We start from the raw sequence: 17,500 nt of genomic DNA on the forward strand, positions 1-17,500 counted from the left end.
ACTCCCAGACACTGTCCTATACACTGTCCTGTACACTGTCCTCTACACTGTCCTCTACACTGTCCTGTACACTGTCCTGTGACTCCCAGACACTGTCCTCTACACTGTCCTGTACACTGTCCTGTGACTCCCAGACACTGTCCTGTGATGGGAATGTTTTTATGTCAGTGGTATGTAGTGTTTGGAGTTACTGTGTGGTGGGTTGGGGGGGAATGCTGGGATAACCGAGAAGGCCAGGACTGATAGAGTGACTAAAAGGGCTGGAAAAATGGTAGGAGAGTTAAATACAGTGGATCAAGTATATGACGACCTTTTGGCAAAATGACACAGAAAATAAGGAGGGACCAGGTCACCCTCTCCATGGTAATCTGACTGGTGGGGTTATAGAACGTAGTGGTAGGCTAAGGCCTCCTGTGACACAAACTAAGCACTATGCTCTGTCTTTTTACCTCAGACTATCAGAGAGCACAACAAGCACTTTAAACGTACATTTTTATAAGTTTTGTATTGTATTTATGTATTGCATTGTATTATTTATTGTATTGTATTGTATTGTATTAGGCAGGTATGAGCACTGTAATTTCCATTTTTATGAATGACCTAAACTTGACTTTGACTTTGGGAGTCACATGACAGTGTCTGACTGTCCCATGACTGTCAGTCATGGGACAGTCAGACACTGTCATGTGACTCCCATGACTGTGGTGGGACAGTCAGACACTGTCATGTGACTCCCATGACTGTGGTGGGACAGTCAGACACTGTCATGTGACTCCCATGACTGTGGTGGGACAGTCAGACACTGTCATGTGACTCCCATGACTGTCATGGGACAGTCATGGGGAGTCACAGGACAGTATCTGACTGTCCCAGGCCGGTCCTCAGGACACTACTAACAGGACAGGACAGTTTTTGCTGCCACTGCTGCTGCATTTTAGCAGTAGCCATCTTTTTTTTTGGAGCCAGAAGTGACCATATTTGTTGAAGTCACTGATGTTTTCATCGTGTAAACTATGGAAGCACTTTCCTGCCAACAGAAGAAAGTCCGACTGGTACCTGTGAACTTGACCCGTCGGTACTTTCTGTGCAGATCTTCTCTCATCAGGACGGCTTGCTGTTGGGTCCAGTCCTTCTTCAGCTGGTCCTCCAGCCACGAGGGAAGCTCCAGATCATCACAGGATCCATCTACCAACCACAGAGAAACAACGACATCACGGGGTGCAGCTAAGTCCAGTTTAACATCAAGAAATATAGTTCCCAGTAGGGCTGAACGATTTTTGAAAATAATCTAATTGCGATTTTTTTCCCAAATATTGCGATTGCGATTCGATATTCGATTCTTTTTTTAAGCTCTTTGTCTTCTGTATTATTCAACAAAGACAAACAAATCATTTTATAGTATGAACAACACACAATTACACACTAGACAGTTAAATAAGTAAAAATATAGTATATATCTATACACACACACACAACAGTGCATTTTTTTACAGTGCACAGAGAGGAGCTGCCTCCAGCCCCTCCCCCTCGTGAAGTTGCATGCTGCCGTGTGCACTTGTTCAGAGAGGCTATCGTTACGTTAGCTAGTTGCTGGTGTTCTTGTTCAGAGAGGCTATCGTTACGTTAGCTAGTTGCTGGTGTTCTTGTTCAGAGAGGCTATCGTTACGTTAGCTAGTTGCTGGTGTTCTTGTTCAGAGAGGCTATCGTTACGTTAGCTAGTTGCTGGTGTTCTTGCCGTGGGATTAACTGTACTAATAAAACTGTTGAAACACCGCGGCCACGCTGCTGTGAAAGCTCCCCGAACGTCATTTATCAGAGTCTGGTTGTTACCCCTCTCAGTGGCAGCTCCTCCACTCATATCTTTATAACGGAGTTAACCGCTAACCGGAGCTAACCGCTAACCGGAGCTAACCGCTAATCAGAGCTAATCGTTGCCAACCGAGCCTTGAGTTCTGCGTGCCTGTATCCATTAACTGCATGTATGGACTCGAGCCAGAATAAAACCCTTCATTTTATTAAAATGGCTGTAAAAGTTTTAAACTACAACTCAGAGTTGTTTGAATGACAGAAATCAGCTCCAGGTACGGCGTAGCGTTAGCGTGCTAGTTGTTGCTTTCTCTGCGGAGTGTAGACTGATTTGCTCTCGTGAGTCATGTGACCAAATCGCAGCCTTTGCGATTAGGAAATCGCATTTTAACATATCGCGATATTATCGCAAAGGCAATTAATCGTTCAGCCCTAGTTCCCAGTGCTGGTTTAGAGAGAAATGAACAGCTGTGTATCGTCTGCATAGCATGACAAGATATATTATGTTTTTTAATTGTAAGGCCTCCTGCACATTAGCTACGTTGCGTGACCGTGAGTTTCTGCGTACTGAGGCTAACGTGGCTAGCCGTAAAACTCCGCTAGTCACGTCCATACAATGGAAGCAATATCACTCTGTATCTATCATGTGTGTATGTTTAATCTCATTATAGTTTTGGTATATGTCCAAATGTTAATTAGTTGTCGTTCCATGTTTTAACATTCTGTCTGGCGTGCCTCACTTGCTAGCAACCACGGATAGTGTACAATGGGATATTGACGTAGAACATGTAGCCTATGTAACGCAATGCATTCTTTATATTTTGCTTGTGCAGATGCTGTAAATGTGTACACCAAAGCCTGAAGACAATGTTCTGATTTATTTTCCAAAGGTATGTGGCTCCATAATGTAATACGGTTTTAATGAAGTGCTGTAACTTATGTACTTAGGCTGCAGTTATGTCATTCTATATGAGAAGTTTAAAAGTTATGATTCAGATGATGGTTTTGCGTGCATTTTCTATTGCTGGAAACAATGTTTTGATTTATTTTCCAAAGGAAAAATAAAAAAAGAAGAAAGATTCAACATTTCGCCTCTGTCCCCCTGATGCTTGACCACCGTTACATCAGCTGCGTGTCGCCTGCGTGGCGTTTTCTGTGTCTTTCCACCAGAAAGATGTCTGACGCGGCGCTGCTACTAGCCTTGTCTGGACACATGGATGTTTTCCATCAACATAAACATAAATATATTCTGATCTGATTACAGCAAAGACAACGTCAGCAGTGTTGACGGCAACATAGGCTCCAGAATATTTCCTTCTGGATTGACAGGTGCAATATTAGAAAATCTATAATTATTTATTATTATGTTTTTAAATTACATTTGTATCAAAACCGCGAGACTTTCAAACATCAACATGTCATTTATTAAATGCATTTGTGTCTAAATGACATATAAACATTTTTTTCGTATTCTATTTCACTGGGAAACGCTTCCAACACGCTGGTGTGTCGCGTGAAAAATAGGCGTCGGTCCTATTTCTAGCATCCGCGCGTTCTCTGAGACGTGCGTGTCACACAGGCAGTGTGCACGCTCTAACCTGTTAACATGGGAGCCCAAATAAAAATGGACACACCACGCAGCCGACACGCTCACGCCACGCAGCCGACACGCTCACGCCACGCAGCCGACACGCTCACGCCACCGACACGCTCACGCCACGCTCACGCCACGCAGCCGACACGCTCACGCCACGCAGCCGACACGCTCACGCCACGCAGCTGACACGCTCACGCCACGCTCACGCCACGCAGCCGCCACGCTCACGCCACGCAGCCGACACGCTCACGCCACGCAGCTGACACGCTCACGCCACGCTCACGCCACGCAGCCGACACGCTCACGCCACCGACACGCTCACGCCACGCAGCCGACACGCTCACGCCACCCAGCCGACACGCTCACGCCACGCTCACGCCACGCTCACGCCACGCAGCCGACACGCTCACGCCACCCAGCCGACACGCTCACGCCACGCAGGCGGTGTGCAGAGGAGGCCTAATGCTGCCAAACAGGAGCATACAAATTCAAAAGATACTGATACTCCTGCATGAGAGAAAGGAGAAGTCAACAGAGGATTAAAACTACCTTCATCCTCATTTTATGAACTTGGTGATTATTATGAAAGCGGTTACCGGCAGTGAAACCTGCAGCGTCCCGGTGAAACCTGTGGGGGGTGAACACCATGAAGTCTTGTCTCGTCCCCCCAAATCTCAGAAAAGATGGTGTTAATGCTTTCGCCAGCGTCCTGATCTTTGCAGAGCTGGAGAGATAAATACAACAGCTTCAGTGTATCATCAGGGGTCCAAGCCCAAGGGGGGGGGGGGGCAAAGAGTGACAAAAAATGTCGTGAAAAGTGACAAAAAAAATGTAAAAACAAACTTTTAAAAAAGCGACAAAATTGTTGAAAAAAACGTCTAATAGCTACAAAACGTCCAAAAAAGCAACTGAAACTGTGAAAAAAGCGACAATAAACAACAAAAATCTTGAAAAAAGTGACAAAATTGTTGAAAAAAGCGACTAAAACGTTGACAAAAGCGAGAAAACTGTTGAAAAAAGCAACAAAAAACCCCAAAATGTTGAAAAAAAAACCCAAAAAAAAAAACTACAAAAATGTGGTACAAGTGAAAGAAATGTGTTTTGGACTGTTGGTTGAAACAAAACAAGAAATTTGAAGACGTCTCGTTGGACTTTATACATTTATATATACCATATATTTATATATATATATATATAGATATATATATAGTATCATATATATATATATATATATATATATATATAGATATATAAAATCCACCTTGCCTAGTCCCTCTCCTCTAGTTCCTGAGATACTGAGATCATTAGTAGAGGTGCAACGATGAATCGATTAATCGATTAGTTGTCAACTATTAAATTAATCGGCAACTATTTTGATAATCGATTAATCGTCATTTTTTTATTAAAAAAAAGTAAGATTTCTCTGATTCCAGCTTGTTAAATGTGAATATCTTCTAGTTTTGAGTTTTGGACAAAACAAGAAATTTGAGGACGTCCTCTTAGGCTTTGGGAAACAATGATCCACATTTTTCACCATGTTTTGACATTTTTATCGATCAAACAACTGATCGATTAATCGAGAAACTAATCGACAGATTAATCGACTATGAAAGTAATCGTTAGTTGCAGCCCTAGTCCATTAGGACACCTGTGCTGCTGTGTTTCTCCATAGCTCTATAGCTGATGATTTGGCTTTGTTAAAGGTCCCATAGCATGAAAATGTCACTTTATGAGGTTTTTTAACATTAATATGAGTTCCCCCAGCCTGCCTATGGTCCCCCAGTGGCCCGAATTTTCATGCCATGGGACCTTTAAAGTTAGTAGACAATCAGGCCAGAGCAGACTAGAATAGAAATTAACCACTGTCTGCAGAAAGATAATGAAGGACATTGATGTTTATTTTGAAAGATTTAAAGGAGACCTTTGATGCTTTACCCCAGATAAATAGTTTTGTGGAGAAACACATGATCGATTATCGCACTGCTGGAATAGCGCCCGTCTGCGAGCATGCCCAAAACCATCTTAAGAAAAAGGATAATAGAAAGAAAAATCAGCCTTTTGTTTCAGTAAATGGTGAGTTTTACACCATGTCTGAAAATGCGGTCAGAGGCAGAGGCAGGGGGAAAGTTTAGGGCCAGAGGAAAAGGGAGGGGTAGAGCGGGCAGCTCAGACCAGGATTTTGGTTTTGTGTGTAGGAGACGAGGTCACTGGGCCCAAAACTGCAGAGAAAGAAAAAGAGCAGCAAACAGTGACTGACACACGGGACTTATCTGCATAATTAGACACGGAGGGAACAGACAGAGAGGAGAAGCAAGAGAGAGACACAGACAAAGAACTTTTGACATTTAAAAATATGGAGCTAATATTACAACAAGACGTCAAACCAGACAACCCAGTCGCACGCTAGTTCGTGAAATGGTCACGATTTTCTCGGTTATTTCGTGTACAGGTCACGATTTTCGAACATTACCATTTCACGAACTGCCATGATGATATGATATATGATATATAAAGGTATGAGGGGTAGGAAACTTTACAAGCTTCGGCTTCATCCTGCTCCTTTTCGGATACATTTTTAAAATTAGAAATTGTAATAGTATTTTTAATATTATTTGTATACACTGTATGGATATTGTTCTTTTTCCTTTGGTGTGTTGCTACACACTTTATTTTATGAATATAAATATATATATATATATATATGTATATGTATGTGTATTTGTATGTATATGCATATGTATGTATGTATGTATATGTATATATAGGTACATGCTGTATGTGTATATGTATTTTTAGTTTTGTTCGAAATAAAAATAAATGAAATAAAATTAAAAAACACTGGGCTGCTCTCTGGGACACAACAACGGGGAAATGAAACGCACCACGTGGGACGGTGACAACAACGGGACGGACCGCCACACGTGGGACGCGGTCCCCGGTCTCCTGGGTGAAAGTCCTGTGTTGTTTGACCAACCTCGCTGTGCGGATTTCCAGTCCCTCCAGAACAACGTGATTATGTGATCCCATAATTCAATGCATAATCAGCCAAAGTCTGCATATTTATTTCGGGGGGGGGGGCGCATTTTTTCAAATACGCCGCACTTTCGCCGCATAAATTGCCAATTTCCGCGCAAAATATGCAGGACTTGCATGATTTCATAATCCCCGCATTTTCGTTGCAAAAAAAGTCCCATATATCTTAGCAGAAAGTTGAAAAATGTTGTTTACTTCACACAAGAGCAGCCGTTTTCCCCTGTTGCCATGGGAACGCTATGAAGTGACGTAATTACGCGACGTGAACATCATCGGAAAGCTGCAAACCCCGCGATGAAGCCACGATGAAACCGCAGTTTTTGCAAGTTCCCGCAATTTTATTGCATAAAATTGCATAAATATCCCGCATATTCCATCGGATTTTTTAAGAAAACGTGACGCATAATCAAGGATTTTTGCCCGCAACAATCACAAAAAAACTCCACATTTTTCTGGAAGGACTGTAAAGTCATTGTGTGTATTTCCACTGACTGCAGAACGGCTGAGTCCCAGCTCCAGTGATACCAGAGCTTCTATTTTTGCCGGACGACGGAGAGCTCCGCAGCAATTCAGCACACGGCAGATAGTGCGGGACAGGAAGTTGAGCACAGAAACAAAATAAAAAATCCGGTTAATTTTCAAAATAAAATCCAGCGTGCTCACGGCGGATCATATTTCCCTGCACTACACCTTGAAAACACAGCTCAGAGTAGTTTCCCCTCTACTCCTCTGGATGAAACTAACTGCTGGTGGTTTTGTGGTTCTATTCTACGTGAATTCGTGAGATCTCGTGGGTCCTCGTGACTTCAGCTGTCAGTCATGGCCGCAGCGGAGCCAACACGCAGCCGGTGGAAATGAGGAGTCGGTCTCTTGCAACCATAGCGGGCGCCGGTCGCGTGCTTCTCCCCCTACATTCATATTTTTTAGATAAAAATGATAATCTGTAGATGAATAAACAATGACGATAATCTGCGACCTCTCTCTCTCTCTGACGGATGATTTGGAGCTCCTCATGTTGTTACATGTTTATTTAATCTCTTGATTTTTAAGCTCTTAATCCAATCAGCACATCCTGTAGTTCCCTCTGAGCTGATATTAATATTAATATATGCCGAGTCATTACTCCGTGAGATCACTCGGGACTTTAGAGGATTTAAGCGGCTTTAAAAAGGAAAGTTAACGCTGACAGGATTTAAAACTTAAAGCCACTAAACATCTGCTCCGTTTAAAGTTTAAATGATCTGACAGCTGGGAGAGCAGGAGTGGGGTTGTAAAGTTTAACGGTGGTATAGTCCTCAGAGAAGAAATTGGTCATTTTATGGCGCAGATTACAACCCATGTTGAAACGTGTGGCACCTTAAAATGGTATATGTGCAGTTTAGTGTCCCAAATTCCCCATACAATGTCCTTAAAGCGCCCATATTCTGCTCATTTTCAGGTTCATAATTGTATTTTGAGGTTGTACCAGAATAGGTTTACATTAATTTTCAGAAAACACCATATTTTAGTTGTACTGCTCATTGCTGCAGCTCCTCTTTTCACCCTGTGTTCAGGTCTCTGTTTTAGCTACAGAGTGAGACCTCTCACTGCTGTAACATCTTTGTTGGCAGTCGCACATGCTCAGTAGCTAGGTAAGATCACATGCTCAGTAGCTAGGTAAGATCACATGATCAGTAGCTAGGTAAGATCACATGATCAGTAGCTAGGTAAGACCACATGATCAGTAGCTAGGTAAGATCACATGATCAGTAGCTAGGTAAGATCACATGATCAGTAGCTAGGTAAGGGCGCTGACACACCAACTCGATAATCGGCCGTCGGACAGTCTGGCGAGGTCGGTGACTCGAGTCTGTTCGGTGTGTCCGTGCCGTCGGCCGTCGGAGGAGCCGTCGGCCTTCATTTTAGCCGACCTGACATGTTCAGTCGGAGACAGGACAGTCGGGACTCACCCGGAAATGGCGAGCGGATGAGCCTCTCAAAATCTGATGAAAATCTTTTAAACTGACCTTTGTTGATCTGAAATGAAGACAGATTCAGCAACTGCACGGCCTATTTCTCTCTTCAAATGTTTTCAGAAACACGTTTCGGTGAACTATTTTAGTCCAATATGAGATCGTATTCTGAACGAGCCGCCATGACAGTCTGGCTGTGAATTTCTGGAGAAAAAAGAACCACGTGACGCGTTCGTCCAATCAGCTGCCGGTTTACATTTTCTGGGAAACAATCGGACTGTTAATGGAAACAATACAGATTAGCGCCGCCTGCTGCTATGGAGACGTATTACGTTTCGCGCACGTGCAGAGCGTACGCTCAAGTCGGCGTCTCTTAGGTGTGTTCTGAGGCACTTTTTGGACCTCGGGGAGACTGATCAGTCTGATTGGCTTTACTGCCGATTGGCTGTCTGGTTGGTGTGTCAGGGCCTTAAGGACTACATGAGCTAGCTAGCTGTTTCTCCAACTTCAGTAGTACAAGGCAGGATTAGCCGGGAGACTTCTTATAAACGAGGGCGCACTTCCAACTTTGTGTGGAATACCTGCAGAACAGGGACATGGAAGTAGTTCTTTTGTAGATTAGGGTGAACTAGTGTGTGTTGTAGCAGTGTTTTGCCATTGAGAATGAGCTAGCATGCTAACGGTTAGCCCCTAGCCCCCTCGTTTCGGCCGATAACGTAGAAAGCCGTGCAGATTTTGACCAGCTCACCCAGAGACTGAAGGCAGGACACATTCAGAAAGCGTATCTCACTCTAAACAGCACGGATGGTTTTTCCAAGTTTGTATGAAGCACCAGAGACACAAAATAACTCCCCAAATCACAGAAAAAGAGATTTTTTTTCATAATATGAGCACTTTAATTAATTATGAACCTGCTAAACCACCGGTGCTACCCTAACCCTACCCCGTCTCAAATAAGACCCTCATTATTTGGGACGCTCAGTTTTTGGAAAATAATTTGTGACACTTAACTGCACCTTTACAACTGTGATGGAAGGGGAAACCCTGACAGGATGTTTCAACACACCACCAGTTCAGTTTTTTGCTTTCAGTACATTTTTCCTGATAATTCTTTTAACTTAAATAACATTTCCAAAGCAGGATTTTGTAACTTGTAACAGAGTATTTTTTTGTGTACCAACAGTGTGGTGTTTAGTAATTTTACTGCAGTAGCCTGAAATGTAGTTTTCAACCAATTTGGGTCAGTCTGTGTATCAGAATACCTGCAGAACTACACACAGGGCACTTCAACTCCCAGCCATAAAACACACAGGCTTTTCATAGTTTGATTTAGTTTCTGTCCACTTTGAATGAAGTGTGTTTTACGAGGCTAAAATGACGTTATGGGACGTTTTCGGATGTTAACAGAAAGCTCAACCTCCTTAGAAACCCTTTCCACAATGTTGTCATACTTAGAATATTAATCTGAGCCTGTCAGCTGATGCCTGACTGTGTCATGCTATATTCATTTATTTTAAACATACAGTAGTTAGTTAGTTAGTTAGTTAGTTAGTTAGTTATATTTCATTTCTGTGACATGCCAAATATTTTGGCCCATCCCACATGGGATTACAAGACACCACTAATTTACTTATTTAACAAACATCTTCCTGTCGCATATACAAATCATTCGGAGAAATACATGAATACAAATATATACATATACACACATATACACATACACACACACAAACAACAAATTCTCATCTACAATTCATCTCGATAAAGAGCTTTTTTCCTCTTCTGTGTACAGCAGTAGTAGTAGTAGTAGTAGTAGTATTAGTAGCTAGTATAGTATAAGTACTAAGAACCAGACACCCACCCTAACAGCGACATGAACTTCTCCTCTGAAGCCAGGGAAGCATCGATGGTGACGGATAGGAACCGCGGGTCCACCCGGTGGATCACCGCGGAGAGATCCAGCTTCACTGCGGAACAGTTCCGCTTCTGCTCTCCTCTCACGTGGAGCCCCGCGGCTCCGGTGTGGTACCAGAGGGGAACCAGAACCAGAACCAGCAGCGGCGACAGCCTGACATAATCCATGGATAGGCAGCAGACTGGAGGTCGGACACGCGCACAGCACTTCCGGATATTTGAGTTATTTACAGCCGCGTACACGCGTCCTTCATCCGGACTTACCGGAGCCGGCGTCGGGCCAAAAAGTAGATCGCGGTCTGCGGGAGCGCCCGGCAGGCCAGCGGGCCAGGGACGAGTCCAGGATCTTTAAAGTGGGGGGACGGTGTGTGTGTGTATATGTGTGTGTGTCTCTGTATGTGTGTGTCTGTCTGTGTGTGTGTGTCTCTATATGTTTGTGCGTGTCTGTGTGTGTGTGTGTGTGTGTGTGTCTCTGTGTGTGTGTGTGTGTGTGTGTGTGTGTGTGTCTCTCTGTGTATGTGTGTGTCTTTGTGTGTCTCTGTGTGTGTGTGTGTGTGTGTGTGTGTCTCTGTGTGTGTGTGTGTGTGTGTGTGTGTCTCTGTGTGTGTGTGTGTGTCTGTGTGTGTATTTCTTGTTAAATATCTGTGTCTTTGATTGTGTGTGTGTGTGTGTGTGTGTCTGTGTGTGTCTCTGTGTGTCTCTCTCTGTGTGTGTGTGTGTGTGTGTGTCTCTGTATATGTGTGTGTCTGTGTGTGTGTGTGTGTGTCTCTGTGTGTATGTGTCTGTGTGTGTGTGTCTCTATTTGTATGTGTGTGTGTGTGTGTGTCTCTCTATGTATGTGTGTGTGTGTCTCTCTATGTGTGTGTGTGTGTGTCTCTGTGTGTGTGTGTGTGTCTGTGTGTGTATTTCTTGTTAAATATCTGTGTCTTTGATTGTGTGTGTGTGTGTGTCTGTGTGTGTCTCTGTGTGTCTCTCTCTGTGTGTGTGTGTGTGTGTGTGTGTGTGTCTCTGTATATGTGTGTGTCTGTGTGTGTGTGTGTGTGTGTGTATGTGTCTGTGTGTGTGTGTCTCTATTTGTATGTGTGTGTGTGTGTGTGTCTCTCTATGTATGTGTGTGTGTGTCTCTCTATGTGTGTGTGTGTGTGTCTCTATATGTGTCTGTGTGTGTGTCTCTGTGTGTGTGTGTGTCTCTCTATGTGTGTGTGTGTGTGTGTCTCTATGTGTGTGTGTGTGTGTGTGTGTCTCTCTCTATGTGTGTGTGTGTGTGTGTGTCTCTCTCTCTATGTGTGTGTGTGTGTGTGTGTGTGTGTGTGTCTTTAAAGCTACTACATAGTGTTTCAGTGAAGTTAGTTGGTAGCTACAACTTGGTGTTTCCACCAACTTAATTCTAACTTACTCTCTGTCTGGCATCAGATGTTTGGCAGAGTTTGAGAACTGAAATGATTCCACACTGAGAGCGCCACCTACTGTTTCTGACGTCATGTTATATTTCATTTTTCCAGGATTTTTAAAGTCGGGTGGCACAGGGGATTTTATCAGAATACAGCACAGAAAATCTGTAAAAATATAGTAAATTTTGGATATAGGATAGAACAACACAATTCAATTTTGCTTAATAAAACACATCACATTCATTATTAATTTAACTTTTAGGGGTGTGCAAAAAAAAAATCAAATCGCGATCCAAGCTCTACCGATTCAAAATCGATTCATAGAATTCCAAAAAGTACAATTTTTAAATGGTATGTCTACTGCAATCACATGGGAAAAGTAACTACATTTACAGACTGTGACTTGTGACATTTTCTGAATTATTATTATTATTATTCCCTATTATCCATCTATACAATACACATTTTCAATGGGCTCTTAAGGCAAAAATGTGGATATGTGGAAACATTAATTGGTCATGTGACGAAGGGCTGGGAAGGTTTTTTGTCACAGAAACATATAAAAATAATGTGCAATACACTCACAATAATCTCGCCTCAAACGTCAACAAACCGTGCTGTACACAGTTTTCAGATAATAGGAAACTGAACAGAAATAAAGTGCAATACACTATTTATTTCTTACAGCAACAGGTGCTCTACAGTGAGTTCAATACGTTTCTACTTCTAAACTGGCCTTAAAATTTCAACAAAGTACACAGTTGCAGTACAACGTGTGTTTAAAGTACAAAAGCATTTACCAAATGGACAGGCAGCGATGAAATCAATGATCAATTATCCAATAAAGCAAAGTGAAAATATCAAAACATATCGTCTTTAAGATGCTTTTATTTTGAAATTCCAACTTTAAGTGTTCTTTTATTTTTATAAAACAAGAATATTTTGTTTTTCACGTAACAGAATAAAATGTCTCATGATATTTTATTAAACGGACATTGATTATATCGTCTCGTATCGATCGCTGGACGCTGAAATCAAATCAAAAATCATATCGGGGCAGACTGTGATAGTGGGTGGATTGTGTGTGTGTGTGTGTGTGTATGTGTATCTGTGTGTGTGTCTCTGTATATGTGTGTGTATCTGTGTGTGTCCCTGTGTGTATGTGTGTATCTGTGTGTGTCTCTGTATGTGTGTGTGTGTCTCTGTATATGTGTGTGTATCTGTGTGTGTCTCTGTGTGTATGTGTGTATCTGTGTGTGTCTCTGTATGTGTGTGTGTCTCTGTGTGTGTGTGTGTGTCTCTGTATATGTGTGTGTATCTGTGTGTGTGTATCTGTGTGTGTCTCTGTATGTGTGTATCTGTGTGTGTCTCTGTGTGTGTGTATCTGTGTGTGTCTCTGTGTGTGTGTCTCTGTGTGTGTGTCTCTCTGTATATGTGTGTGTGTGTCTCTGTATGTGTGTGTCTCTGTATGTGTATGTGTCTTTGTGTGTGTGCGTCTCTGTGTGTGTGTCTCTGTGTGTGTGTCTCTGTGTGTGTATGTGTGTATCTGTCTGTGTGTGTCTCTGTATGTGTGTGTCTCTGTGTGTGTATCTGTCTGTGTGTGTCTCTGTGTGTGTGTGTGTGTGTGTGTCTCTGTATGTGTATCTGTCTGTGTGTGTCTCTGTGTGTGTGTGTCTCTGTGTGTGTGTCTCTGTGTGTGTGTGTGTGTGTGTCTCTGTCTGTGTGTGTCTCTGTGTGTGTGTGCGTCTCTTTTACAAACAAGCTAAAACCAAAGCTGTGTGTTTGTAGTCTAACTGTTTATCGGAGTTTGAGGGAATCTTGAAATTTGGACCAATTCTTATGAATGTAACTGCTGTATTAACGAGCCATCCTCTCCGCTGGAGCGTAACCTATGGATGTATTATAAGACCACAACAGATGCATGTGGCTACTTAATATGCACGTGAATGACGCGATCGTTACGTTGGCGTTCTTCATTGATGATGATGACGGTCGTATTATTTTGCAACAGCATCGTTTCATTGCAAATGGGGCATACATGAGGAATGCATAGCCTGCTTATCAGTCCATTCATCATTCACCATTACCTGACAACAGCCTTTCTTTCTGAAAGCATTTTCCACCAATCAGGACGCTGCATCCTACAACCATGTTTCCTAATCACAGACTTTAACCATCACTCCTCAGTGACCTGCCTCCTAGTCTGAGATCTTTTTCTACTTAAAGAGCCAGTTATCATTATGGAGTTTCCATGTTTTTTTAGGAGTTTGCTCACACTAATACATGTAAAAGAAATTAAATATAGCATTAATTCAGTAAGAAAGTGAAAATGTCAAACAAGAATATGCGTATTAGGTATAAATTAATTTTATTTTCTTTATTTGTAAGTCTCCCTGAGTGTCTGCTTAGAAACATTCTGGCCCTTAGAAAGATGTAGTTGATGAGCCCTGCCCTACAGAATGGACCAGCTGTTTTTATTTAAACGTACCTTAAGGAGCTGCTGCTGGACGTCCGCTCGCTGATACTCTACAGAGATAAACTTCCAGTCCACCATGAAAACAACCTTTTGTTGTCTGGGTTGCTTTTTTCAAAGTTCTGTGACTTTTTTCAATGTTTTGGGCACATTTTTTGACGTTTTTGTGACTTTTTTCAATATTTTGGGCACTTTTTTGACGTTTTTGTGGCTTTTTCAATGTTTTGGGCACTTTATATAATGTTTTCGTGACTTTTTCAATATTTTGGGCACTTTTTTGTGACTTTTTTCAATGTTTTGGGCACTTTTTTTGATGTTTTTGTGGCTTTTTCAATGTTTTGGGCACTTTTTTTTGACGTTTTTGTGACTTTTTTCAATATTTTGGGCACTTTTTTGACGTTTTTGTGGCTTTTTCAATGTTTTGGGCACTTTATATAATGTTTTCGTGACTTTTTCAATATTTTGGGCACTTTTTTGTGACTTTTTTCAATGTTTTGGGCACTTTTTTGTGACTTTTTTCAATCTTTTGGGCACTTTTTCTAAAGTTTATAGGTCTTCTTTCATTATTTTTGTTGCTTTTCCTGAAGTTTGTCTATTTTGGTAAAAAATTTTTTTAATTCTTTCCATTTTCAGCTTATTTCGACGTCCCATATTTTCTGTTATAAGAAAACTTATAAACCAACCAAAACGGGTCAAATTCTGACCGGAGGACAACATGAGGGTCAAACAAACATCCCAGTCCGTCTGGAACATTATTTTATTACGACGTGAAATCCAAACAATTAAAAAACAAACATAGTAGACAAAGAGAATAAAACTTCTCCGTAATAATTTAAACGTGTTGCTGTGTTTTGGCCGCTGACGGCAGATCTGACGGCATCGTCAGCAGCTCGTCCACTTCCTCCTGAAGAGCTGCAGCTTTCTCATTCAGCAACATCTGGAACACACAGAGACCACATCTGGAACACACAGAGACCACATCTGGAACACACAGAGACCACATCTGGAACACACACAGAGAGAGACCACATCTGGAACACACACACACACACACACACACACACACACACACACACACACACACACACACACACACACACACACACAGACAGACCACATCTGGAACACACACACACAGACCACATCTGGAACGAACACACACACACACACACACACACACACACACACACACACACATATACACACACACACACACACACACACACACACACACACACACACACACACACACACACACACACACACACACACACACACACACAGAGAGACCACATCTGGAACACACACACACACACACACACACACACACCTCACATCTGGAAAACACACACACACACACACACACACACAGAGACACCACATCTGGAAAACACACACACACCTCACATCTGGAAAACACACACACACACACACACACACACACACACACACACACACACACACACACACACACACACACACACACATACCTCATATCTGGAAAACACACACACACACACACACACACACACACACACACACACACACACACACACACACACACACACACACCTCACATCTGGAAAAAACACACACACACACACACACACACACACAGAGACACCACATCTGGAACACACACACACACACACACACACACACCACATCTGGAACAAACACACACACACACACACCACATCTGGAACACACACACACACACACCACATCTGGAACCTTCATTATCAGCCTGTAGGAAAGCAGCGTGGAGGTCACCTGGTAACACTCACCTTAGCGGATGCTACGATCTGATTGGCTTGTTTCTTGAACAGGTTTTCTATCGTGTTGGAGAGAACAGCTGGGTCAGCGTTCGCCAGGTGACTCAGCGTTTTATAGCCGGCGTTATACAGCTGCTTCGCTCTGGACTGGAGAGAAAGTAACAAACTATTTTAGAAGTTATATATATATATATATATATATATATAAACTGGTCCGGTATTAAGCAAGAAATAAACTATAACGTAACATTATGTTTGGTCCACTAAAAGTGCTGTTTTTGCCACTGACAGGCTCAGATTATTATTTTTTGTGAATGAAACAGCACCAAAATCCTCATCACCAAACCCACCAGACTCCATGTAAATAATCAGGACTTTTAGCGTGTATAGAGCCAGCATTTTTCCACCAGACTCCATGTAAATAATCAGTACTTTTAGCGTGTATAGAGCCAGCATATTTCCACCAGACTCCATGTAAATAATCAGGACTTTTAGCGTGTATAGAGCCAGCATTTTTCCACCAGACTCCATGTAAATAATCAGTACTTTTAGCGTGTATAGAGCCAGCATATTTCCACCAGACTCCATGTAAATAATCAGTACTTTTAGCGTGTATAGAGCCAGCATATTTCCACCAGACTCCATGTAAATAATCAGGACTTTTAGCGTGTATAGAGCCAGCATATTTCCACCAGACTCCATGTAAATAATCACTACTTTTAGCGTGTATAGAGCCAGCATATTTCCACCAGACTCCATGTAAATAATCAGTACTTTTAGCGTGTATAGAGCCAGCATATTTCCACCAGACTCCATGTAAATAATCAGGACTTTTAGCGTGTATAGAGCCAGCATATCTCCACATGTAAATGGGTGAATTAAGGGTTTATTTCAACCAAACCAGAGTGGTGATTGTTGGAACAGTGGAAAGATGAACCAAGACGGCTTTTGATAGTTTTATTTAGTTTCTGTCCACTTTGAATGAAGTGTGTTTTACGATGATAAAAGTCCTGATTATTTACATGGAGTCTGGTGTAGTTTGGTGATGGTGATTTCGGGGCTGTTTCATGTTAAACTAAAAGGATCTTACTCTTTAACTAAAAAGGTCTATCTCTGTAGGGATCCATCCCATAATGTTGTCAGACACTTAGAATAATAATCTGAGTCTGTCAGCAGCAACAACAGAACTTTTAGCGGACTCTGTTCTACCCATTAATGTTAAATTGCAGCTTGTTTCTGGCGTAATACTGGACCAATGTCAAAGATTGTTGTTCCCATCAGTCACTTAGACACAGAAACATGGGAACATAGGGTCCAGGATCAAAATCCCTGCTCTGGTCAGTTATTTTGACTTATTTTGACACTGACCTCCATGACTCCGGCCACCTCCATCAGGGGGATGAGTTCGGCCTTCACACAGTAGCTCAGACGGCGCGTCAGCTCCGTCAGCAGAGCTTTGAACGGCCACAGCTCCTCCAGCTCCTGATAACACACAGCAACAATCACTCACACTACCTTTCTCCCCACGTTCAAATCTTGTCTAAAAACTAGGGATGCAC

The 17,500-nt window shown here is 42.3% G+C and overlaps 2 protein-coding genes across 5 annotated transcripts in view; both read right to left on the reverse strand.

Annotated features, from left to right (window-relative positions):
• Positions 1–10,571, reverse strand: part of hpse (heparanase) — a 20,545-nt gene extending 9,974 nt beyond the window's left edge. Inside the window, exons 1-3 of the mRNA XM_031287878.2 lie at positions 10,250–10,571; positions 4,000–4,127; positions 1,057–1,185 (exon numbers count right to left, since the gene is read on the reverse strand). Coding sequence (XP_031143738.2) covers positions 1,057–1,185; positions 4,000–4,127; positions 10,250–10,470 — 478 coding nt within the window. The 5' untranslated portion in view covers positions 10,471–10,571. The remainder of the gene's footprint in view (positions 1–1,056; positions 1,186–3,999; positions 4,128–10,249) is intronic.
• A 4,344-nt stretch (positions 10,572–14,915) lies between these two features.
• Positions 14,916–17,500, reverse strand: part of helq (helicase, POLQ like) — a 54,537-nt gene continuing 51,952 nt past the window's right edge. For 3 of the 4 annotated variants that reach the window (XM_031287820.2, XM_035991819.1, XM_035991817.1), the window contains 3 exons: positions 17,310–17,423; positions 15,954–16,088; positions 14,916–15,103 (listed from right to left, as the gene is read on the reverse strand). In XM_031287820.2, the coding sequence (XP_031143680.2) occupies positions 14,999–15,103; positions 15,954–16,088; positions 17,310–17,423 (354 nt within the window). In that variant the 3' untranslated portion in view covers positions 14,916–14,998. Of the gene's footprint in view, positions 15,126–15,953; positions 16,089–17,309; positions 17,424–17,500 lie in introns of all 4 variants that reach the window. The other variant, XM_035991820.1, reaches the window with a different exon arrangement.

Source organism: Sander lucioperca, chromosome 14, assembly GCF_008315115.2.
Source record: "Sander lucioperca isolate FBNREF2018 chromosome 14, SLUC_FBN_1.2, whole genome shotgun sequence".
Classification (NCBI taxonomy): Eukaryota; Metazoa; Chordata; class Actinopteri; order Perciformes; family Percidae; genus Sander; species Sander lucioperca.